At 41.9% G+C, this 24,973-nt stretch overlaps 1 protein-coding gene across 1 annotated transcript in view; it reads left to right on the top strand.

Annotated features, from left to right (window-relative positions):
- The window catches only part of adamts10 (ADAM metallopeptidase with thrombospondin type 1 motif, 10), a 70,211-nt gene extending 51,876 nt beyond the window's left edge, over positions 1 to 18,335 (top strand). Inside the window, exons 18-26 of the mRNA XM_084723758.1 lie at positions 4,654 to 4,777; positions 11,039 to 11,119; positions 11,396 to 11,559; positions 11,644 to 11,770; positions 13,383 to 13,512; positions 14,603 to 14,807; positions 15,576 to 15,752; positions 16,126 to 16,291; positions 17,379 to 18,335. Coding sequence (XP_084579884.1) covers positions 4,654 to 4,777; positions 11,039 to 11,119; positions 11,396 to 11,559; positions 11,644 to 11,770; positions 13,383 to 13,512; positions 14,603 to 14,807; positions 15,576 to 15,752; positions 16,126 to 16,291; positions 17,379 to 17,488 — 1,284 coding nt within the window. The 3' untranslated portion in view covers positions 17,489 to 18,335. The remainder of the gene's footprint in view (positions 1 to 4,653; positions 4,778 to 11,038; positions 11,120 to 11,395; positions 11,560 to 11,643; positions 11,771 to 13,382; positions 13,513 to 14,602; positions 14,808 to 15,575; positions 15,753 to 16,125; positions 16,292 to 17,378) is intronic.
- The last annotated feature ends 6,638 nt before the right edge of the window (positions 18,336 to 24,973 follow it).

Here is a 24,973-nt window from a genome sequence, read left to right as displayed (position 1 = left end):
GGTGATTTAATGAAGGTAAACACACAGTGAGTGTTTCACAGTGAGCGCTGGCTGCAGATATCATTGGTGCATAAATCTGTTCATCAGGGGCCGAACTCTGACCCACTACTCTATTTTTCACTACGCCTGGTTCGCAAGCGTCCATAGGAGCATTTAAGCTGAAGCAGCAGAATAGAGCTGTCTTCAACTGAGATAACAGTGTTTATTCTAGCTCTCTAGACACTGGACAGCCGCCACTGTCTAGTTTAGACGCTGACTGCTGACCATCATCACGTTTAGCTGCTCTCAACTGAAAAATTGTCTTAACTTTGGCAGCGATCTCAGATTCACATTACAGATGCTTTCTCTTAATCCCAGCCGTTAATGAAAGCAAAACGTAACCGCTGCTCTCCTTGAACTGGAGACCACCTGGACCTCCAACATGTCCCTGGAACCCACTGTGACACCCACACGGTCCATTTGTGAAAGCATGTAGACTCAAAAAATAACCTAATGTTAAGAACGCGCAGCTTACGTGGTCGCTGTTGTTTCCCAATCTGTTGTTAGTTCCACTTCTTGTTTATTTTGGATGCAGCTCTTCTCCAGCAGAAGCTTTGGACGGGGGGGGGGAGAAAAAAAAAGATGTGAGGACAGAAGAAAAAAACTTTCAGGATATCCAGCCTGTTGTTCTGTGGCTGCCTGCAGTTTTGCAGGAGAGCCAAAAGATTTTATTTTTCAGCTCCCCCTCGCGTGCCTCCTACCCCCCCGTGATCTGGCTTTATTTGAAGTGTCTCAGAGGTTAGGTAGACCGAGGAGCTGAGGGAGGCTGGAGTCCCTGCGCTCATCCAAAGAGAGGATTGTGTTTATCAACATCCTCGTCTCTGTTCTCTCCTCCTCCACCACCTCTCCTCTCTTCTTTTTTCCCTGCGTTCTGCTCAGTTCTGCTGGAGGAACTCAGTGACCCTCCAGCTCAGCTGTTAGTCTGTCTGCACTGCAGGCAGGCTCTCATTCACTGCGCTCTTATTATCTCTCTCTGTTTCTCTTTCCCTTTCTGACTTTCTGCATCCATTCCTCTCATTTTTTTTCTGCACTGTAAAAATAAACTATTTGTTTTAACAAAAAATAGGGTGAAGATGTGAGGTGATGATTCAAAACTTTTCTAGTCAAATAAACTTTAGAAACTAAATTGTACTTTAGAAAACAGGTTCAGTAAACTTAAGATATTAAGTTGAACCAACAACTCTTCAGGTACACTGATGAACTTGACACTGATGATAACTTTTAATTAACAAATTTGACACCGACCTTCATCGTGGTTCACAGTTGTTCTCATTATTTTCATCATGTATGTTATTTTCAGACTATAAAAAGAGAGTTTTAACTCTCAAACAATGCACGCTGGTAAGAAGGGCTGCAAGTAACAATTATTTTCATTGTTGATTAATCTGTCAGTTATTTTCTGGACTAATCGGTGAGTTGTTTGGTCCATAAAATGTCAGGAAATGGTTTAAAAAGCTGGAATCAGAGAATTTGGACATTTTTTATTAAGAAATGACTCAAACCGATTAATTTATTCTCAAAATTAAAGTCATCATTTCACGTCAAAAGACTTCAAGTTAAAAGAACTTTATGTTTATAAGTTCTGAAGTATAAGTATTTAATTGAGTTGAATAAATAAAACTGATTGGAAAAGATCAGCTGATTGCACTAAGTTACTGTGTGATTTTTTACAGTGCATGTTCCTCATGTTTTTTTCTCTTTCCTTTTTCTTGGGACTTTTCTGCCTGTAATCCAGTCAGAGCTTCTTCCTCCCCCTCCTTCTGCTCTATCATCTTACCTCTCATATATTTTAAGCCCACATAAAACTTCAGACCCACTGTACTGTGGAGAAATCTCTTGTTTGTTGCCTCAGTTCCAAAGCTGGGGTCTGACAATAAGGAGGAGGAGAGGAGGAGAAGTGTGGGAAGTAGAAAAAGAACCCGGTCCGGTCCAGACGGTCCAGTTCAACACAACATGCCGCTGCAGACGAAAAGGCGCGTCTGCCAGAATGTCTTTTTCCCGGATCTGCTGGACAAAATATAGACGGGGCCAGATTAACTAAGAAACTGGCATTGTGCAAATGTGCTCTGCGGTTTTCATTGAGTTTTTGTGGACATATTTTGTGTGTTTTCAGCTCCTGATTGACTGAGGCAGCAGCTCATTACGCAGTCGGCTCCTGGACAGAGAGGGGGGATTTCTATGAGTTCACTAAGCTCACGTTTAACATATATCTAATTATTAACACATTATGTGGCAAGGAACACGTTCATGGGAAACAAAATGGAGATGAATTGTAAGACAAATCAGAGACGCACAAATATAGAGACGGTACAGACGTGGACTGATGGAGGGAGAGAGAGACGGGACAGGTGGAGGTAGAGTTGATATGTTAACACTGAAGTGACTGCAGACAAACAGTTAAATGACTAAACAAAACAAAGAAAAGGATATTTTCAGCTTGAAGTGATTTTACAGATGTTCAAACCACAACATCTGTCCACGATGCGTTTGTGTTACAGTTCTCAGATATTCTGTTCATTAATAACAGCCTAACTGCTTAAATTGTATTTGTAATAATCGGTTTTAGTTATAATACAAGTCGATAGTTAATTCATGTTTCTGTTCGAACTGCATCTTCAGTGTGGCTCTTAGATTGGCGCTCTTTCTGTTCTGCTCTGTTCACCTTTAATCTGTTTCAGGCAGATCCAGATTATATCCTGATTGATTTTAGAAAGTCTGGACGGCAAAAAGAATACATGAAATGCAATTTCTGCAGATTGGATCCAAGCCACATTTGGAGGTGGTTTGGTTATTCAGATTGCAACAGATGCATCTCAGTCCAGACACTGGTCAGATCTGATTTCAAAGTGTCTTTTGCATCACTCTCAGTGCAACACACAACGACAACGTCAAATCCAGAGTGATGGAAGTTCATCAGAGCAGCTGAGCAGAGTCCACGCTGCTGAACAGCAGAGCCGTCTGTGGACAGACACTGAAATAAACTGGCACTTTGTGGGAGGGTGGATCTTCATTTCTCAGGCTTCCATGTTGGAAAGCTGCATCACCTACATACATAGTTGCTGACGCCTACACCGTTACCACAGCAACTCATGCAAAGTTGGTGAAACAAATCTGATCTGATCGCTTGCAAAAGACAGTGCAGACAAATCTGATCTCTCCTGCAGTTTGAACAAAACCTAAAAGTCCCATCTGTGCTGTGTTTCCTATGCGTCATTTTCAGAGGCGGAGAATTTTCCCCACAAAACTGACAGTTGCAAACAGCAACTCAGGAACCTCAGGAACAGGTTCAAAGCCAAATGTACAGTGTTTGAAAGATTAGCGACACCTGTTCTCTCATGAAATTAAATAGAACAGGTAAAACCAGGTGAAGGCTGCGTTTTTACAGGGATTTCACCTGCTAATCTGCCTCAGTTGTAAAGTATAGAGGACAGATCAAAAGACATTTGAAGCTTTGAAGCTGAGACAATTACAACTTAGACTTTCTTTTGACATTGCATCTTGGCTCAGCATCTTGAGGTGCGTATTTATATTCCTAATCATCATATTGTCTGACACATTTTCCTTGTTTCATTTATTATTAGAGGGTTTTGGGTTTCCTTGTCTTTGGGGCAATTATTAATCTGAATCGTTGCATCATTGCCCCCTGTTGGAGAAACCTTCATACCAAATCTATTACACCAAATCCAAATATAAATTTATCCAGGCTGACTGCATGTATCAGTAAGTTAAATTTAACCTTTTTTTGGACTTTTTAATGCCATGTTTAATTCAATTTATGGCCATTTTTGCAACAAAACTAAACACCAAATGTGAAAATACAAGCATACACATTTATTAGCAAAAACCTGAAAAAAGAACACATTTTTAAATTTTTCTCCCTGTTCTCCTTTTTGTCTCTGACATCTGCTCATATGTCATGCAAAGTTTATTCAGGTATTTAAGTTGCGCTGTGCCATCTCTCTCTTCTCCTGATATTTTGATATTTCAGCGCCACTAAGTTTTATACATTCTGTACTGTGCTGCTGGTCCCAGTGAACTCTGGGAAACGCTGCCTGTCTGTAGACACACTTGGCCTCCTGCTAGTCTGAACCTATATAATTTAAAACTTTAATAACTCACCACTACCCACATCTTAAAGCCACCAGATAACCATGGGGTGAATCACAGTTTCAACCCAGGATTTAGTTCTGAACTGTGATCTAATCAGTGTAAAAGTAATAATAAACTTAAGCCTCATTATCCCTCTGTACAATAAGCAACTGTCATGTGAATATATGAGAACGAGGGCAGTTGCCATTCATTCTCTGCACTTTTGTTTAGGTTAGGTTCACTGTTAAAAGAGTTTGAGTAAAACCACCTGCTCCGCTCATCATGAAACTTATTTATGTCGACAGCTATGAGTTTAGCAACCTAAGAGCATTATGTCTGCTCAGGATCAGAAAACACATCTGGACTTACCATCTGATATTTCTGTGTTTGGGAAAAGTGGTCTGGAAGACATTAGAGGTAATCCCTCAGCCGGCCTCTGACACCTCTCGACTTACTGACTGTGCCCCTTCACCCATGACCCTGAGCGACCCCGCGGCAGCTCACTCCCTCTCTACCTTCTCGCAGCACGTCGGCTGTGATCGCATCCTCGGCTCGGACGTTCGCGAGGACCGGTGCCGGATCTGCGGGGGTGACGGGAGCAGCTGCGTGTCTGTGGAGGGACTCTTCAACGACTCGCTGCCTGAAGGAGGTACACAACTAAAACACACAGTTTTACTCTGCTGACACAAGGTTTCTGCGCATATAGATAAAGATTGAGTCTGTCCTCATGTCATTGGCAGGGGTGGAAGAGTGATTTAAAGTGGATTTGGAACAGTCTTCACTCTCTGGAGAATCAGATTAGGTTAATGTGAGGCATTTACCATGAGCAGTTATGCAACACAACTATGCTGTTCCAAAAATGTGCAATGCAACATTTGGATTCTGATACTCTGGATTGTGAATGCATGTTGGAAAGCTGCCGTGCAATGTGAGTTAGGATACCCCAGACATTCGAAATGTATCGTATAATTGTCTGTTCACATGCAAACTCTGTTCACAGCAGCATACTGTTACAGTTATTTATTTGATAAAGCCAACAAAACTCCACATCGCTGCAGGACAATCATTTATTTCAGCACCTGCTGTACTTATGGTATTTCTGATGAATGCTCAGAGATAAATGATGTGTATATACAACAGTTGAGAGTTGATGCAGCCCAGATTTAAAGTTGGCATTACAGATAGCAACAGTCATGAGTCTTATCCATCATCATGTCGACATCAAGCAGTTTTTCATGACCGCAGGGGATAAATCTTTTATTATTGTATTATTTCAATTAGAAGTGGAACGGTTCATAAATTTCACAGTTTGGTATGCACCTTGATTTTAGGGTCAAGGTTCAAACGTTTTTGGTACTGCGGGGGAAAAAAAAAACAATTTTGAGAATAACGTCATTGTCCATAATACTGACGAAAAGAAAAAATAATAAATAAATGATAAATGTCACTAAGTGCCATCGCCTGAACGCCTTTGCTGAGCGGCATCATCTTTTTTAAATCTTTTGCAATGAGGTGAGAGCGTCTGCATCTGCATGAGGATGAAATCCGCGTCTTTTTTCCGAGAGCTCCACCGTTTTGTGCAGCCGCTCCGAGCGTTTCAAGTTGAAAATCTCTGAACTTTTCAGAAATGCATTGGTGCTTTCAGAGGCGCTTTTTTCCAGGCGACCAATCATATATTAGATGGGAACTCATCACCCAGATAACCAAGAAAATGGATGAGAGTTTACCTTTTTTGTGTGTTAGAGAACAGAGTCTCAACTCAGTTACAGTGAAGCTTTATTTTACTTTAATGTTTGCGTTCAGTTGATAGGAGTCATGTCAAGTTCCTGCTGGTGAAAACGTTTCTTGATTTTTGCTACTTATAATAAAAGCATTGCGATAACAACATACTGGAGGACCTTATTGTGAAGAATTTATACAAAGTGGCATGTGGTAAAGCAGAGTTTTATCAAGACACACCTTCAAGCAAGCAGAACAGATGCAGATCCCTGCAGCGCTGGCCTGATGAACCGAGTCAAACCGAGGCAGCACATGTTCCGGTTCGTGCTCAGAGTGAAAAACATGTCAAACAAATAGATAATAAAAACCAAAGCAGTGATGCTAGACTGTGAAACAATTGTGGTCATAGGAATTTTCAGGATATTGTTGTCAAAGAGACAAATTCCATGTGCAGCGGGGGTTTTTTTAACGGCACAGATGCTCTGCAGCGCCCTGCCAGCACCTTTCTGCCAGAATAAAAACGCTATGTGGACACGGGCCCTAATGCTCCACTGTAAGAATCTGACCTGTGAATAATTCCTGAACAACTTGTGCTCCGTGCAGCACAACAGACTGACTAATATCCACACAAGGGCACGTTGTAGCAGAGCTCAAGAACTTTGGCCTTAAATCTTGTATGACACATTTGGGTGATGGTGCTGTAAACGATGTGTTTGAAGAGTTTGCACAGACAAAACTGACTTCTTTGTCCTTTTTCACTGTAACTAACCAGGAGCAGCGGCACAATATGACCGGGCAAAGCCAGCTAACGTGCTACAGTACTGCCAAAAAATGTGGGCTAAAATTTGCGCCGTAGAATTTCTATTCCACGTGTATGAGTACATATAAATAGACAATTCTGACAGCTTGAAGCCACATATCGATCCAAATAGATGGGGCCTTTTGAAGCTTTATTTAAGGCCTTGTCATTCCTTGTTATTGTTGTATTATATAGGCTTTGTGTATGATCCAGAGGAAGGTGTAGTTGTATATCATCAGCATAGAATTAAACAACATTATGTCTACTAATTAGGTGACCAAGGGGAGGTGTATAGAAAGGAAGAAGAATAGGGCCCAGAATCGACCCCTGCGGTACGACGAAAGTACGTGAGGATGAGGAACTCAAGCCACCAGTCAAGGAGAGAGATGGGATGAATCCAACATATCAAATGTAGCTGTAAGATCAAACATAAATAAGATAATAGGAGATTCTTTGGGGATGTCGTTCAACACATCTTTAGATAAAAATTCTGCTACAACCTCACTCAGTATTTGTATAAATTAAAAAGTACTCTGATTCAAGTCAGCTGAGTATCACAGATACACAAAATCAAAGGTTCCTGAGCCAACTCTAGAAAAACTCCTCGAATAACTCCTACAAATGACACTCATACCATACACTGTATATACATACATACAGTATATTTATCCACCAGCCACCCAGAGACACGTGGCAGACGGATTTAGTTGAGGTCCAACCAGTGTGGCTTGAGGTCCGGCCGCTTTTGCATCTATTCTGGGTCGCATTTCTCCCCGCAACACCAACTTCAGAGTTTCTCACCCAACTGTCAACACCACTCACCCCCTTCCAGGATTCCTCAGAGGGGACGCACCCTGAACAGGCAGCCGTGCTGTGGACCACAGTGACCAGGCCGGCCTGTCAACTCCCGCTGAGGTCTCAACTACCCTCAAAATATCTGGCATTATCGTTGGCCTAAAAAAAAAAATCTGTTAGTAAGACCGAGGTTGAAGTGTAGGTCGTTAAGCCGTGTGTTTTGTGATCCGAGGGTGGTATCCATGGTCAGTGCTATTATTAAACGGGCGCTCCAGTGATTTAGTATCGTGCTTTCATAAAGATGGAGGAATTGTGAGACACCTTAAAAGAACTGTCAGTGATTTAGCAGAGGCTGGGTTTTCCTGACTTTTATTCACCAATATGGATCAAACTATGGATGCTGACTCCTACAATGTCCATCATACAACGAGACAGTGCCCGGTAAAGGTCCATGTCTTTCTTACTCCACATCCACAGTTTGTAAAACCGGTTTTGTGTCAAAATGTGTCATCTTAAAGCCAAAGCTGAGACGCCATCATCGTTACTCAAACCTCCCTTCACGGTCTCAGGCAAATAAACTGATCTTCATGTGTAAAAAGTTTTTTAACATGCATCTGTTTGGTTTTGTTATTATCTTTAGCACCGTATGGTCAAAAAGTCTGTGCTCACTCATGTGATGATTCACACCTCCTTCCAAAACCATGGGTTTTAAAGGGATAGTTCAGATTATTTGAAGTGGGGCTTTAGGTGCTTATGGTAAATGGTAATACACTGACTACTGTCCACAGCAGTGGACTGGGTCAGCAGCATAAAACATATCGCATAAAATGTACTTTAGTTACCTAAAAAAAAGTCCAAGTGTATGTTATATGTAGATCATTTTCACCGGTTTGTCTTGCCATCAGACAACCTTTTCCAATATGAGCCAAATATCATTTAGTCCAATCCAACCAGGCTCCATGAGCAAAAAAGTAATTTTATCTCACAGGGTTGCTGGTGTACCGCTGCCGCGACCTGTTAGTGTATTTGTGTTGTTGTGTTACTTCAGTATTTTAAAAGGTTAGTTCAAATTCACAGAATTCACATTATAACACAAAGAAACTAACAGATCATGACAGCTGTTTTCTAATTTTCTGTGCGTTAAGGTGAGTGATTTGCCGTCTGTTTGGTGTGGAGAGAGTAAAATATGGCTTATATAACAGCAGTTTTCCTGTCAAAAAAATGCAAAGTAATGCGGTGAAAATACTTTAAATATAGCGTACAGTTAAACTGATATAGATTTTTTTAGGCGTCTAAAGTATGTTTAGCTGCTGACCCTGTCCACAGCAGAACATTGCTCTTTCACTGTGAACTGTGTCCTGAGAATCAGGTCCGGATATTGTCAGAGTTTTTCCTTTCACACATGCAGCACGCATTAAGACATTGTCTGTGCCAGATGTGTTCACAGATGTTCCAAATAAACCACATGGTTCAGGTGAGGGGTTGCACCTGCAGAGCGTGCAGCAGGAGGAGGAAGCCTCATCCGTAATGATGACTGTTTATGCACTGATATGAATACACAGTCTCAAAATGAACAAACTGTGATGGAAGCGGAGGAGGCTGCTCTGTTGACTGCAGTGTACCGACTCAGCATCACCCGGGGTGACGAAGGAATGACAAAAAATAATCACTGCTCGGGAGGACAGACACTTCATGATGTGATTTCTGACTGTAATCTGATGTTTTCACATCACAGATGATGAAGAAAGGCGTTAAGAAGTAGAATATAGACGGCTGATATTGATCAGCAGACAGTCTGTTTGAAAATGAAAGTGTCAGTGGTTTCACGGGCGAGCGGCTGCATGCTGCGCAGTGTCATCAACAGACAGACTGACTCACTCTGGACACTGAGCTGCTCCGTTCACACATGTGCCTCATCCTGACTTTGGGTAAGGGAGCTGGCAGGGTCTGGGTCAAAAACTGCTGACATTTGTGTTCACAGCTCCTCCGGGCAGTTTCTAGATAACCGCAGAGTTGCAGTGCATGTGTGTAAGAAGTTTTAGCTTTTGTCACTGACACTCCTCTTTGCTTCTCCAAACCAAGGGTGTGACAACTGCCATCTACTGTAGGTAACTCACTGGCTATTGATTTGCACCTCAACCAATGATTGTCACCTCAAATAACACACTTCAAAATCCAGACTATCCCTTTAATATGCTGCTGTAGCAGCTTCTGGGAAAGCTTTGGCAGGTTTTGATGCCTGGCTGGATGGAATTGCTTCCATTCAGCCACAAGAGCATTAGTGAGATTGGGCACTGATGCTGGGCGATAAAGAGCTGGCTCTCTGTGTTCCAAGTCGTCCCAAAGTTTGAGGTTGAAATCTGGACTCAAGGAACATAGACTGTAGTGTCAACATACTTTTGGCCATATAATGTAAATTTCCCAAACATTTTTAGCCAATGAAAACTTTACTAAACTGAGTTCATTTAAGTTTAAACTAATACTTAAACTGTCAAAAATCCTAAAAGTCTAAACTCAACTCGCAACTTTGTCACAACTTGGTCTAGAACTGAACGCAAACTCCAGGTCCAGGATGGGAGGATTATTCTGGGCACAGAAAGATTTATGACTGTCAGAATCACATAGTCATGTCTACAAGAAGCTTTTGATTTCTCTGAACTCCCAGAGCCTTTAGCCAGTGCTTCTCCTCTCTGCTCAAGTGATCTAAATATGGTCTGGGTTTAAGCCAAACAATCGAACTTCTACTGTAAAAGTGTTTTAAAAAAACAGAACATGAATGACTAATGGAGTTCCTCACATCCCAGAAAAGTGAAGATGCCGTGTTACTTAATTCTCGCTCTGTGCTCTCAGCTTAAAAGTAATAATGTCCCCTTAAGTCTCTTTCCATCTGTCCAGGCCGTGGCTCTGGTAGGCGGTGAGGGGTTACTGAAGTGTCATGGGCCGGGGGTTTACAGCTCTTTGCTGTCTGTTTACCCTGATTGTTAACAGAAGAACGCACTTTTCTCGCGCTTTTGCTCTCCCTGTGTCTGTCTCTGAGGCCAACAACCTCGAACTCAGTCCCTCTAATCTTCCACGCCTCCATCTAGAAACCCAGAGCCGGGTCAGTCCCACCTCTCAGAGCTCCACGGAGAGGTCACGAGCCAAGCCTCTCCTTTCCTCTTGTGGTCAAAGCGCTGGAAGGAATTGTTTCATTCCTTCAATTTTTTTTTATTCCTTCTTCCTCTAGTGAGGCTGGAGTTATTTACAGGGCTGCAGTGGCTGGCTTGGCGAGGCAGGGTGGAGGTGAGATGAGCGTAAAAAAGAAAGAGGACAACAGACCCAAACAGATGGAGTCAATAGAGAGAAGGAGGAGGAGAAGGATAAGAAGAAGAAGAAGAGAGTAGAGGCCGGGTCTTGGCATAGTTTTCGCTCTCTAGCAAAGAGCCGAGCAGGACAGCTGAGGCCGGCTGCCCAGGAATGCAGCTGGAATCCGAGGCCTCTGCTTAGTCCATCGACGTCCCACAGAGCTAAACACTACTCATGCATCGCACCCCCTGACCCCCAGTGAATAAACCTCCTTCACCTTGCTTTCATTTTCTGACTTTGTGTGTGTCTCAGGTTATGAAGAGGTGGTCAGGATTCCCAAAGGATCCGTGTTCATCCACATACAAGAACTCAACATCTCCCTTAACTACCTTGGTGAGAAGGTGTTGTGTAATTGTCTGTCAAAGTTTTATAGCAAAAATCTGTGCCTGTTTGAATCTCTTAACCTCTCCTGGAATACTCCCAGTGTTTTGGGAAATTTTCTGCCTAACCAGTATTTTTAGTTTCAGTTTAACAGTAATATAGTAACGACACTTGGATGTATTGGTGATTAGCTTGCTAGCTAACAAGATGCAACATGTAACTGTAGTTCATTTATTTCTCTTTTACTGTTTCCTCTCAACATCTTGCTCCCTCTCCTCTGTGCCTCAGTGCTGAAGAGTAAAGGGGACCATTACTTCATCAATGGGAAGCTGACCATCGACACGCCGCGCAGGTTCGATGTTGCCGGTACCACCTTCCACTACAGGCGGCCCACCGACGGACCAGAAACTCTTGAAGCTTTGGGGCCGACAAACATGACCCTGATCGTCATGGTAATAATGGAAAGAGGAGAAGCCCAAGAGGTTTTATCGCTGTGTGGTGTGAAATGTTAAATGTTTGGTTGTGTGTATGTTCAGGTGCTGGTGAGGGAGGAGAACCCGGGGATCCACTATCGTTTCAACCCCCCACTGAACAGGGATCCTCTGATTGGCTTCGCCTGGCACTACACCTCCTGGTCACGCTGCTCAGCTCTCTGTGCCGGAGGTAGACACACACACACACACACACACACACACACACACACACACACACACACACACACACACACACACACACCAGCTGTCACTTAGGAGATTGTAGCAGTGACTTACATTAAAGGACCAGAGTGTAGGATTTAGTGGCATCTGGCTCTGTTTGTTACTGTTTTGTTACTGTAGAATAATGGCGGTGCAACATGGCGGATCATAGACTTATTATAGAACTGGACATGGTGCTGCTGCTCAGCCTGACCGCCAGGTTTTCCCAGTGGCCGCTCACGGTATTGCAGCGAAAAATTTCCCAATGGCCCAAAAGCGTTTTCATCCCATAGACCACCAGGTTTGTAAAATTGTTGTCAGGACACCTCAAACTGCAAACAAGGTCCGACTCTTTCTATGATGAATTTTTATATTTGTAAAACTTTCCTAGAGCCAAAAAAAGCCATGTAAAAAGCTGTGACATCATCACAGTGTAAGGTATATGGGCCAAGAAATTGCAGGTGGAGGCGAGGGGGAAAACGCCACTGTGCATATTCAGATGAACCAGGAAGTAAACCCAGAAGCTAGAACACTTTTTCAGTTTATGCATCACGCGAGCAACTCTCATTCATTATAGTATCTCTATGAAGAGAACCTGCGCTCTGTGGATATAAATGGCTCACAACACTTATTATTTTCAGCTGATTATACACATTATATAATGAAAACATACTTATGAATATTACATTCCATATTCTGCCATTAAATCCCCCTACATCTCACACACTGGACCTTTCATTTCTTTAAGACTGTAACCTTGAAGAGAACCGCTACATTCTTAACCCCTTTCCCAACATTTAATGATTTATCTTGTGTTTTGTGCCAAAAATGTGTGATTATTCTTCATGATGTGATTGTGTAAATAGACTGATGTCCTTTTAACTTGACTGCACCCACTCACATGGGGCACATGACACATAAAAGTTAAAGATTAAATTGCAAAATCTGTGCTGTAGACCAACACTGACCCAGGAGGCCACGCTGAGGCCAGAGGCGTTCACAGGCTCTGAGGTTTTGTAGATATACACACATAGCAAATCTGCCTTTTCCTCTCCGGTGTTTGTGAGTTAATCATCCATGTTGCTTTACCTGATAAGAGCTCGTTTCACCCTCTGACAAACAAATGTTAAGCTGTGAATGTGGAGGGCGAACATTTTGCAAGGCAGTGGCTTTTTAAAAAAAAAAAAATCTGAGTTGATGTTTTTGTAAGTGTAAAGATGCAGCAGTAATGTATCAGCTCAGGACTTGGTCAGATCTTTGTTAGTGTCTCTCTGCAGCTCTAAAAGCCCAAAGTCAGCACATGAACTGTTGTCTTCTTGTTAAAAATAATGTTTTACCACCTCACCATCCAGGCAATTTCAAAGTCCTCAAGGAAATATCAGCCAACTGATGTAGTGTTTCTTATGTTGTGTGCATGAATTGATAAGTGAGAATTAAACTTACCCGTGTAATTAATCTCAGCAGCGTTAAAGGGTCACAGGGTTCAAAACAACTGACAGTTAATGCTGTAATGAGAGTTGATGCTGATGTTTTTGTGGCCCGTTTGTACGTGTGTTTCATGTTGTGTCTCCTGTGGTCAGGTGTGCAGATCCAGCAGGTGGTGTGTAAGAAGCAGACGGATCATACGGTCGTCTACAACCACTTCTGTGACAAGAAGACCAAACCCAAAGAGAAGAGACGATCCTGCAATACTGAGCCGTGCTCCCCAAGGTGATGAGATTTTATTCATGTGGATAAAAATGCACGTCTTCACGATTCTGTGCTCTTTTCCTGTTTATTAATGCATGTGTTTGCCTTTCAGTGTTCTGTATTATCTCTATACTAATAACAAAATTATGTTTGAATGCATATCATTTAGGTACATCAGTATGGCAATTATTCAATTTTCATTCTACCTTCACACTTTGACAGTAACGATAAAAAGAATATTTTCAAAATTATTTCAGGTCAGTTTGGAGGCATTTGATGCCACATTTTCTGTACTTGCAGTAGACACATTCACATCTATTCATCACAAATTATAGTCTTTAATATCCTTATTTTTTGTGAACATAATATGCTCTTGTGTGTGTATTTTATTTGTAATGCTGTCTAAACGTGTACTGTGTTAAAGGTCCATGTGTAAGATTGGCAGACTGTGGTAGAAGTGAAATATAATATTCATAAGTATATTCTCATGTTCCGCAGAGGCCGCCATGTTGCACCACCATGTTTCTACAGTAGAACGGACAAACCAACCACTGGCTCTACATATTGCCTTTTGCAACTTTCGCAGCCACTGTAGTTTCTCCTACACAGGGAGGGGAGGGTGAAGCAAGATGTTTGCAATCTGTAAGCTCATCGCTGTTTGCCACTAAATCCTACACACTGGTCCTTTAAGTGACTTCTTTGTGTATGGGTGGTAGTCATTGGTATTCCTACCTGTGACTGCTGTTTGTACAGTATTAATGTGCAGATCACAGTGAAACCTGCAGACACTGCAGTTAATCCAGGGCAGGGTCATAATAATTAACATCTGGATTAATGGCTGAGGGGTGAGTGGGATAAACAGGAAGAAAAGTTTCACCATAAAACAAAACGCTGTGTGCTTTCACACATGCAGCACAGTGGCATAATTTCATCGATTAGTTAAGTCTCATCGACACGCCAACGTCAGGATTGTTTGGGTGGATTGCATACATGCAGACCCGGGCTGACTCAGAGGGATCCGTGCATCACTGCTGTGAAGTATAATCTCCTTTGGTAGTGTATTATTCAATGCAAATGAGGAAATTAAAAACAAATTCTTCTCTGCCTCCAGCTGGTGGACAGGAGAGTGGTCGGAGTGCAGTCGCAGCTGTAACGGCGGCCTGCGGACACGGGAGGTGTTATGTAAAAGGAGGATCTCTGGGACAGAGCAGAAGGTCCTGGACGACTCGGCGTGTACCCCCACACGCCCTCCTCTCACTGAGCCCTGCAGCAACCACAGCTGCCCCCCCGAGTGGCTGGCCCTGGACTGGTCAGAGGTAGGCAGACGTCTCCCATCATGCATGTGGTCTGCAATGTTTTTTAGTCAACTCATGGCTGAATTTCAACCAATACTTGAGTTTTCTGCAGAATTCCTTTCAGATGAAGCAATAGTTTATTTTCCATTTGAACCTAAGAAACCCAAACATCTGCCAGGAGAAAGTAAGAGCACCTAAACCATGAAATGCACAACAGAGACACGGAGCAGACAGATACATCACGCTGAACATGCTGTTGCAGTCATGAATACATATTGTTACACTTGTCATGTGGGAATTCTCTCACCTATTTTCAATTCTGACCTTTAGTTTAAGCAGTCTGCAGGAGTTAAAGGATGTAAACTAGACTTTCAAGACACATCTGGTTGACTTTTTCAGCAGGCATGGAGTCCATCTTCTCATATCCTGCTGTGTTCCTGGAGCTAAAGTCTGTTCTCACAGTTCAGGATGACTTGAAACCAAATTAAATGGTGTCAGAAGTGCTGCAGTGTTCAACTTTTCTCTGACGTCTTGTGTAACATCGCGATGGCACATGCTGAAGAGGAATCATGTCCAGCTGATTTACAGGAACTAAGCAGGCTACTGACTGTGTTTCTCATACAGCTGCTGCCCTCTGCTGAGAGGATTAAGAGGATTTTATTTTTGCATGCTTGTGACCGCAGTGACCCCCTGCTGCACCCTCCCATCGCCTCCATCTCCCTGCCCTCCTCCCGCGTAACGTTTTCCCTTTTCTCTCCCTCTTTTCTTCATCTCCCGCTCTCTCCGCAGTGCACGCCCAGCTGTGGTCCTGGCTACAGGCACCGTGTGGTCTTGTGTAAGAGCGGGGAGAGTGGTGACACGCTGCCAGAGTCCAAGTGCCCCAAACATGGCCGACCCACCTCCAGGGTGCGCTGTAACCTGCAGCGCTGCCCTCCCCCTCAGTGGGTGACGGGTCCCTGGGGAGAGGTAGGACAACCTTTTGATTTATGGGTGTAGTTAGGGCCGCAACTTATTATTATTTTTATTATTGATTAGTTGTTTAGTCTATAAAATGTCACATCACAGTTTCCCAGAACCCAAAGTTCAAGTTGCTTCTTTTGTTCGACCAACAGTCCAAAACCCAAATTTACTAAAGTAGCAAATCCTCACATTTCAGAAGCTGGAACCAGCAAAAGTTTTGACATTTCTGCTTGAAAATGACTGAAACGATGAATTGATTATCAAACTAGTTGGCGACCAACTTTCTTTCTAATGATAAATTGACTAATCTGTCCAGTTTGTATTTAAATACCGTCCACAGTTCAGTCCTTTGAATCTCCTGTGTGTTTCTGTTTGTCAGTGTTCTGCCAAGTGTGGTCTGGGTCAGGAGATGCGTTCGGTGCAGTGTCTGACCCACACCGGCCAGCCGTCCAATGAGTGTCTGGAACATCAGCGGCCAGCAGCAATGCAGCAGTGCAAGAGCAAATGTGACCTCAGTCTGCCCATCAGTACAGACAACCCCGAAGGTCAGAGGTCACTCATTGCACCTTTTCAGTTGTTTCAGAAAGAACAACATACTGTAGAACGATTTCCCACATCAGAGCTTGTACTTGAACAAAAAAGAAAGTTGTTGAGCTCAGATTAAAGGGATAGATTTTTTGAAATACTGTTGTTTGAGGTACTTATTGACAGTCAGTGTTTTACCTCCACTAGATTCCGGTCAGCAGGCTCCCAGTCTGGAGAAGTAGAGAGGAATACAATGTACTGCTGTGGACAGGGTCAGCAGAAAAATGTATTTTAGCCCCCTAAACACAGGCCCATCTAGAAAAATTAAGTGTATGTGTAAGCCATATGTTTCTCTCTGTAAAGCCACCAGACTCTTTTGCGAAAAATACAGTCATTTTATGTTGCAGAAGATGTGAGTTACAGGTCTACTGCCACCTTAATCAGTTAGTTTGTTTGTATTATTGTGTGACTTCATCGAATAACACAAACAAACTAACCAATTTAGGCAAAATATGTAAACATAAACATATGCATCTACATATATCCATTCATAGTCTATGCATACAGGGACACAGAATATTAATTTAACATGCAAAATGTGGTATATATCTCAAACACCAAGAAGTTAGTTAATTCTTTAATCCACAGGTCAGTGGATTTATGTCGTTCTATTGAAGCTTTATAAGTCTTTGAATAATAAATGTGGATAAACATAATATTCTTGGTATTTTGTGTGATTTCCAGCACTGTTTTTAAAAGATATGCGGTAGAAACTTGTCATTGTAATGCATTCATTCAGCCAGCGGTTCCCAAAGTATGGGGCGGGGCCCCCTGGGAGGTCACAGGGGAGAAATATGTGAAAACAATGTTGAGTGAAAATTATTCATCAAGGCAAAATAAACAAACAAGAGTTTGCTGATGTTATCATGCTGACCTTTACTTTGATCAAATTCATCTTTTGTTGCTTTCCCAATTATTGTCAGTGATCGATAAACATGTTGGTGTCGCTGCATGTCAACTTTTTTCAGCTCTTTAATGGGTGGCATGCCAAAAAAAGTTTGGGAACTATTGTATTAAGCTGTTCCATGTTTCGTGTCTTCTCTGCAGAGTGTAAAGATGTGAACACTGTGGCCTACTGCCCCCTGGTGCTCAGGTTCAAGTTCTGCAGCCGGCCATATTTCAGGCAAATGTGCTGCAAGACCTGCCAGGGACACTGACCTGACCTGGACACCATGAACCTCACAGCATCCATCTTTGGGTCCTGTACGTACACACTCACAGTAAGCCTGAAAACCCTCCCACTGAGCCTTGTAACAGCAGCCCTCACACTGCCTCCGTCAGAGGAGTGAGAGATCTAACTGGGACGCTGTCGGACTGACAACCCGGTCCTCCGAATGTCGAGGGGGACCTTTTTCCAGCCAGAATCCAGCCCAAACCGGACTCCTCTGCGGGCCGAGCTGAGTTATACATTCCACTGGAGGGAGGGCTGCTGAAACCTGGAGAGACAGAGAGGATGAACACTTTCTCTCGGTCTTTCTAAACTATCCCTCTGTTGTAATATTTTGGTGCTACTATATTTCACTTTGGCCGCAGGGCTGGTCGCAGTACTCTTTTTAACCTGTATGTTAACAGGTGATATTTGTTTAGTTATGAATTTTAAAAAAAATCCACTTTGTAAAGAAAATGATTTTCCAGATATCTTTGCCCACGAAAAGGAATATGTTATGCTATAAAATGAAAGATTTCTATGTTATCTAATAGTTGTTACTTGACCACATTGTTTCATGCCATCGCTTTGTTCTGTATCAACGTATTCATCAAGTCCTTGCTGTTATTCCGCTTAAGTATGAGCAGAGTTTGATTTGCACAAAGTGTCAGCAGTCAGAGGACTTTTATGTGTATTTTATGTTTGTTTCGATGTGATCCGACTTGATGTCTCTGTGGAAGCTATAAATGTCTCACTGCAGTGAACCCGCCATGGTCTTGCCATAAGTTGGATTATTTGACGTAGGGTTGGATGGGATTCTTATCAATAGTCAGTGTTTTACCTACAGCAGACGGCAGTCGACACGGCAACAGTTAGGAGGAGCAGAGAGAGGCACCAGCGTGGAAGCTAAGCAATGTACAGCTGTGGACGGGGTCAGACACAACATGTCTTTTAGACACATGAAAAGGCCCACCAAAAAAAATCTGTCAGTTTAAGTGTATGCTTTATTTAGAATATTTTCACCACTTTACCTTATTATTATTTTCCAACAGGAATCCACCGTTATATAGAGCCAAAAGCTTTCTACAAACCAACCAAACTCCAGTGGCAAAATCAGTCATTTTTACTCGCAGAACATGGGAGTTGATGATCCACCGCTGCTGTGATCTGTTAGTTTGTTTGTGTTATTGTGTGACTTTGGTAAATCCAAGCTATCATGTTAAAACTCCAGTAACACAAACAAAAAACAAATCAATGCAGTTTTAGACCAGCAACTCCGGTGTTCTGCGGGGAAAAATGACGGATTTTCCAATGGAGTTTGGTGTGTTTGGAGAGAGCGATATTCCCATCAGAAGAAGCTGTCTAATGGCAGGGTAAAGTGGTGAAGATATTCTAAATATACTGTACACTTAAACTGATTTAATTTGTTTTATGTGGACCTTCTTTTTTTAAGTTGCTAAAATACACTTAGCTGCTGATCCTGTCCACAGCAGGATACATACACTGGCTATCAATAAGTACCTCAGACAAACCCACATCAAATAATCTGAAATATCCCTTTAAATGTCATCACCTCTACAGTAAAACCATGCCTCATGCTGCACAGGACACATAGACGCAGTGCCGCAGTGATGTGAGCAGAGCTAGTGCTGACTCACCGGGACGTTTCCAGATTATAGGATGTAATTTTGTGCCGTGGCTGCAGTCTGTGGCAGCTTGTACATAAAGTCTTCAAAAAGGAACTTTAACAGCTCGGCTCAGCGTCACTATCTGAAAATCCCTCGGCGCGGGGCCTTGCTGTTAATTTCTGTTTTTTGGTTTCACGTTACCACTCATTCAAACAGCGCTTGTAACTTTTACTGTGAGTGGAAATTCGGAGCACAGTGAGACGCAGCTGAGTCAGCTCTGCCAGCAGGAACAGGCCCAGTGAGGAGGAGTGAAGACCTCTGACCGCACTGCTTTCAAACAGCTTTTTTATTGTAGGAGTGCTAATCTGAGGATGGATTTACACACCCATAAAATATCTGATTTCTTTGCGGTGCAGATCTGAAGCATTCGTGGCTGTTTGAAACCATCAGTCAGGCTGCTGTGAAAAGATTTCTGCCACAGACTTTTATAAATTTGAGCTAAAAAAAACAAAAAAAGGCAACTGAGTTCTCCTGCTGCAAAATCTGTTGTTCTTCCTGCATCCAGTGATGTCAGAGTGATGTCATTGGTGTCCTTTACTGAGGACACTGAGGAATATTTTCCTCCATTTGACTACATTTACCATCAACAATGACTTGACATCCACACGAAAAGTGCAGAATTTCCCTTTAAGTTGATATGGCAAACTTTTTATCAAATCATTATTTGAATGTCCAGCACTTACAGAGCAACATTACAGTATCACCAGTGCTGGGTAATGTTACTTTTAAAAGTAACTAATTACATTGCAAGATTACTGCCTTTAAAAAATAACTAACAGCGTTACCTACTGAGTAAAAGTAACTAGAGTACTTTTGCGTTACCAAAATGAAAACCGCTTTGTGATTCCTTTCACGTGGTGGTTATACTGCGTGATTACATGGCTTTGCTAAATACTTGATTCTGATTGGTCAGTTACAGCATGCTAGCGTTATATCTGTACAGCAGACTGTTGTTATGAAAAACAGACCGTTGCTATGGACACAGTTCTCTAAAATCATTTTAAAATGAATATTTTGTGTCAAATTGTTGATGTCTTTGTAACAAGCAGGATAACGTACAGTGAGCGTGTTATTATTATGAAATAAACCCCTTCAGGATGACCTGCTTCATCCTGTCTGGATTTATTTCACAATAATGACCATCTCACTTCACATTATCCCTTACAGATTAACTCAGAAAGTTTTGATCATGAAGAATTTGACTACATCCATCTCAAGACCAGACTTGAGATATTTTGTGATTTCACTGTCTGCTGAGACCATAAGCTGGTCAGAGTCTGTCCTCTGTCTCTAAGTCACCCTCAGAACTGTAACCGACTGCATATCTAAAGAACTTCAATTGCAACACTAATATTTTACGTTGCTTGTTATAACAAAAGTAACTAGTACTCGACATGTGCGACATGTTACCCCCCCAGACACTGATTATCATTCATTTGGGGTCGTGTTTATGTCCAGCTGGTGAATCTAAGTCCAATATTCACTCTCTTTCACCTCTGTTTTTGGTATCCGCCTACTCTTGAGGGAAAATTACCTGGCTCGTTATGTTCACATGATAGTCTTTAACTTAGTCTGCCTGCTGGTTAGTCCTGAGCAGGTCGTGTGCAGTGGGTGAAAACAGCTGCTGCCTGCTGCAGACAAAAACAACAGTCTGAGTGGTGAGAAGTAGAACATTACAGTTCCACCCAGACAGCTGCACAGTGAGCTGAAAATAAGTATAAAGATTCAGATTCAGGTGGTGAATCCCTGTGGGTTCATCACTTTTTCACATTGTCAGTTGATTATTTATGATTTTTTTTTTTAAGTAGAAATATTCATTATAACTGCTTTAATGTACTGAATGTTTAGCCGAATTCTCAGAAACAAAAACCTGAAAAGTATCAGCAGGACAGCACAGCAGTTGACTGATTTATGAATGCACAGATGTTCTGGCCAGATGCTTCCTGTGTGAACCCATGTCAGCTTTTTCCCTTTAAAGGTAGTGATGTGATCATGTTACCCAAAATGGAGCGTGTCGCCTGAACTAAAATTAGTTATATTACTGATTTCATTGAGGATTTTTACTGACTCACTTTGTGAGAAAGACGTTTCAGCTGTTTCTCCATCCTGCAGAGACAACAGTCCTAGAAATGCTGCCTCAGAGACTCGTCATCACTGAGTGTGACATCCACTGTGCTCTGAACTCTGCTGTGGTTGGACTCACACACACACACACACACTCACACACACACACAGATCACGGCTGAAAGCAGCTCTGTGTAACGCTACATGTCACATGTCATTGTAAAGAGAGGAAGCTACAGTCTGTCTTTATGGGGATTAGCTGCAATGTTATTTTTTCCTTGTGGTGCTTTGGTTTGGATTGGTGCTATTACTTCACTGTTGCTGTCATTGTTTCTGAGTTATCATTTTAACAGTTGTGCTTTTAATTATTTAGAAATCAGTTTGAGCCTTTTTGTAATAATATCGATCTGCAGAGCTGATAAGACTGCAGCTGCTGAGGGCCCCTCACTCACCAGGGGCCCTCTTTGAGTTCATTTTTATCATAATTTAAGCTTTTAATTTACTCTCCCTGGCTTGGTTAAAGTGGCCAACAGTGCCGCTAAAATCCCAAAACGCAGCTCACTGGGAAAATGTTAAGATAATGTCAAAAACTGTAACACTTTCTGAAGGGATCTATAGATCCTTTTACAGCATGTAAACAATGAGAGAGCTGTGCGTGCAGTTTGGCGATGGAAGTGTGGCGGACCACAACAGCTTGTGAATAGTTGCTGCAACAAGCAGTTTTGATGCATCCTCAGTCCAGTCAACATATTTCATAGCTCGCAGCCATAGACGCCACCGATTGCTCTGAAACAATCGTGATCCTGTCGGAATTCTGTACAAATTAAGTCGACCAGTAAAATATTGATTCTGACATATTGTATATGCAACAAGCAGACACTTTGGAGATTTTGTTGCAGGTAAAATGTTTAATTCAACATTTGCAGCTTGATAACTTGTCTAGATGACCGCTACTTCTGTTGCTAAAATGCGCATTTAGCTTTTCAATGACGTCGGCTGTAAAAGGGTCTATACAACATATTGGCATTGACAGGCTCTCTAAACAGTTTGGGGATTAAAAAAAATAACCTGTTTTGGGGTTGTTTGAGGTACTTATCCATTACGGTGGGGATCACAAACCCAGTTTGGAGAAGCAGCAGGAGTCCCAGTAAAGGAAGGTAAGCAATGAGCTGCTGTGGACACGCTCAGCTACCAACACAAGATCCACCTAAAAATGTTACTATCAGCTCAAACATTACTCTGCCTTCAGACAGTCATTTCTAATAGGAAACTGTTGTTATGTAAGTCAAATATCACTATGTCCAACGCCACCAGACTCCGCTGGCAAAAACAGTAGTTTTACCTTTCAAAACCCGGGAGTTGCTGGTCTCCTGCTGCCACGATCCGTTCAGTTTGTTGTGTTATTGTGTGACTTTGGTGTTTTAGTTGTTAGGTTGTTTGGATTCACACAAGTCGCACAATAACACAAATGAACGAACAGATCAAGGGAGCAACAGACCTGCAACTCCTGAGTTCTGTGAAGTTTAATTGCTGTTTTTGCCAGTGGAGTTTGGTTGGTTTTGACAGAGCAATATTTGGTTTATAGAACAGCAATTTCCTGTCAGAAAACGCTGTCAGCAAGTTAAAGTGATGAAAATATTCTAAATATAGCACTGATACTGTGGATAAGTGCCTTATATAACCCCACTTCAAAAAAATCCCTGTAAATTTTAACAAATACCTTTCGGGGACACAAAATTTTGAGTTGTCACATTGTGCGTCGGGTGAAAAGGTCTTCTAATCCATTACATTAAGACATTAAGCATATTTAATTTAACAGTTGAATTTCATCAGTGTACAGTGAACTCATCACGGTAGTTTTTCAGGACTGAATATTAGTTGTAACATTTCCAGTTGCACATACGGTTTCAGAAGATAATTCAAAGAAGAGATTTTCCTGTTTTTTCCTGTCTTTTTTTTCTCTGTATCTACCTGTGCCTATAATAAAGGTTCACACTGAGTCGTGAGCCTGTTTTATCTGAGTTAATAAGAGGGACAGTACCGGTAATTGTTGTTTTGTTTTTCACATGCTAATTATAACATGACATGTACTGTATGTTGTTCAATACTATAGAAGATGAATCCATTTGTCCCCCATGTACATCTTTTTAAAAGGAAATATTAAATTGATTAAACATGGTGCATTGTTGATTCTAAGAACTGAGACTGGGTCATTCCTTCATCCGTGTTGTTTGGTACTTATTGGTTCCAGACAGAGGATGACATCATCACTGATGGTCATCTATTTCTGGATCAGAGCCCTCGTGGAAAACATGAAGCAAGAATGTGTTCCTGTTTCTGAATGAGGCTGAGACATCCCTCATGACAGAGGACAGAGGGTCAGTGGATCAAATATTTATATACATATACAGTATGTGTGTTTGTGTACGAGTGTGGATTTTAGATTTATTCTTTCTTCTGTCCCTCTTACATGTAACTTTTGTAGGTTTTTTTTTGTCCAATTATCAATCAATCAATCAGATTTTTTTTAGAACATCTTTCAGACAAATCAAATGCAATTCATAGTGCTTTTAATGCAATTAATAAAAAATGAATAAGAAACAAACAAAAGATAAAAGATAAATTATGCAGCCATAAAGATATTTCAAGCAATAAAAATGAAAAATGCACGCATGAAATACTACAAGATAACTCAGAATTAAATCTGCACTGGACGTGCCCTCGCGCCCTCACGTCTGACGGGACACGCTGCAGCCACGACCCCATTGAGACCATTAACACCAAAGTTATAACAATTTCAAGTTTTGAGGTGAGGTATCAAAATTCAACGCCTCGTCACGGCCACGCCCTTCAACAATAGCTAAATATATTAATAACTTTTGATCACAAAGCAGTCTAGATGGCACACAGCAATTTTTAAGTCATTATGATGTGGAAATTGAAAAAATTGATTAGTAAATTCAAAATGGCCGACTTCCTGTTGGGTTTAGGCCAGTGGTGCCCAACCCTGGTCCTCAGGGACCCCTGTCCTACATGTTTTAGATGTTTCCCTGCTCCAACACACCTGATTCAAATGATCAGGCTGTTGTCAGGCTTCTGCAGAGGCTTGATGATGAGCTGATCATTTGAATCAGGTGTGTTGGAGCAGGGAAACATCTAAAACATGTAGGACAGGGGTCCCTGAGGACCAGGGTTGGACACCACTGGTTTAGGCAATGGGTCCAAGAGGCTTTTTTGTGTGTCTGTGTATGATAGATGTACTGATTTTCGGCTTTGTTGAAAGCTTGAAAGATTAAAATTCTGAAACCATTTTTGAGATGACTGCTAAAACTTAACTGCTAAACATTTCTTTGAGGTCAGTGAGTATCGGTATATAGGTTATATATAACATCAGGACAACACAGCTGTCCCTGACATCAGTTTAACACTAAAACATACTGTGCTGACGTTAATGACAGTGAATAATTTAACGCTCTCTAACACTTAAACATGATAAAATATTCTGCTGGTGATCAGTGAACCACAATGATTTTGTTAAATGGTGAGTTAGATCGGTTGCTTATAGCCTGAGGAGTAGAGAAAGAGTTTCACCAAAACAGGCTGAAGCCCAAATCCTCCATGTGCAGATACTTTCCTGATGCCCTCTCTGACTCCGCCCACTGGCTGCTGAGTCAGGAAGAAAATCAGAGAGAAGGATGTCACAGAAATGTAATGTAGAGGAAGAAACTAACAAAAAAAGAACA

The sequence above is a fragment of the Lutjanus erythropterus genome, chromosome 7, assembly GCF_056507025.1.
Source record: "Lutjanus erythropterus isolate fLutEry1 chromosome 7, fLutEry1.hap2, whole genome shotgun sequence".
In the NCBI taxonomy this organism is placed as follows: Eukaryota; Metazoa; Chordata; class Actinopteri; order Lutjaniformes; family Lutjanidae; genus Lutjanus; species Lutjanus erythropterus.
Note: the sequence above shows the minus strand (reverse complement) of the source record. Positions and strands in the feature narration are given on the sequence as shown.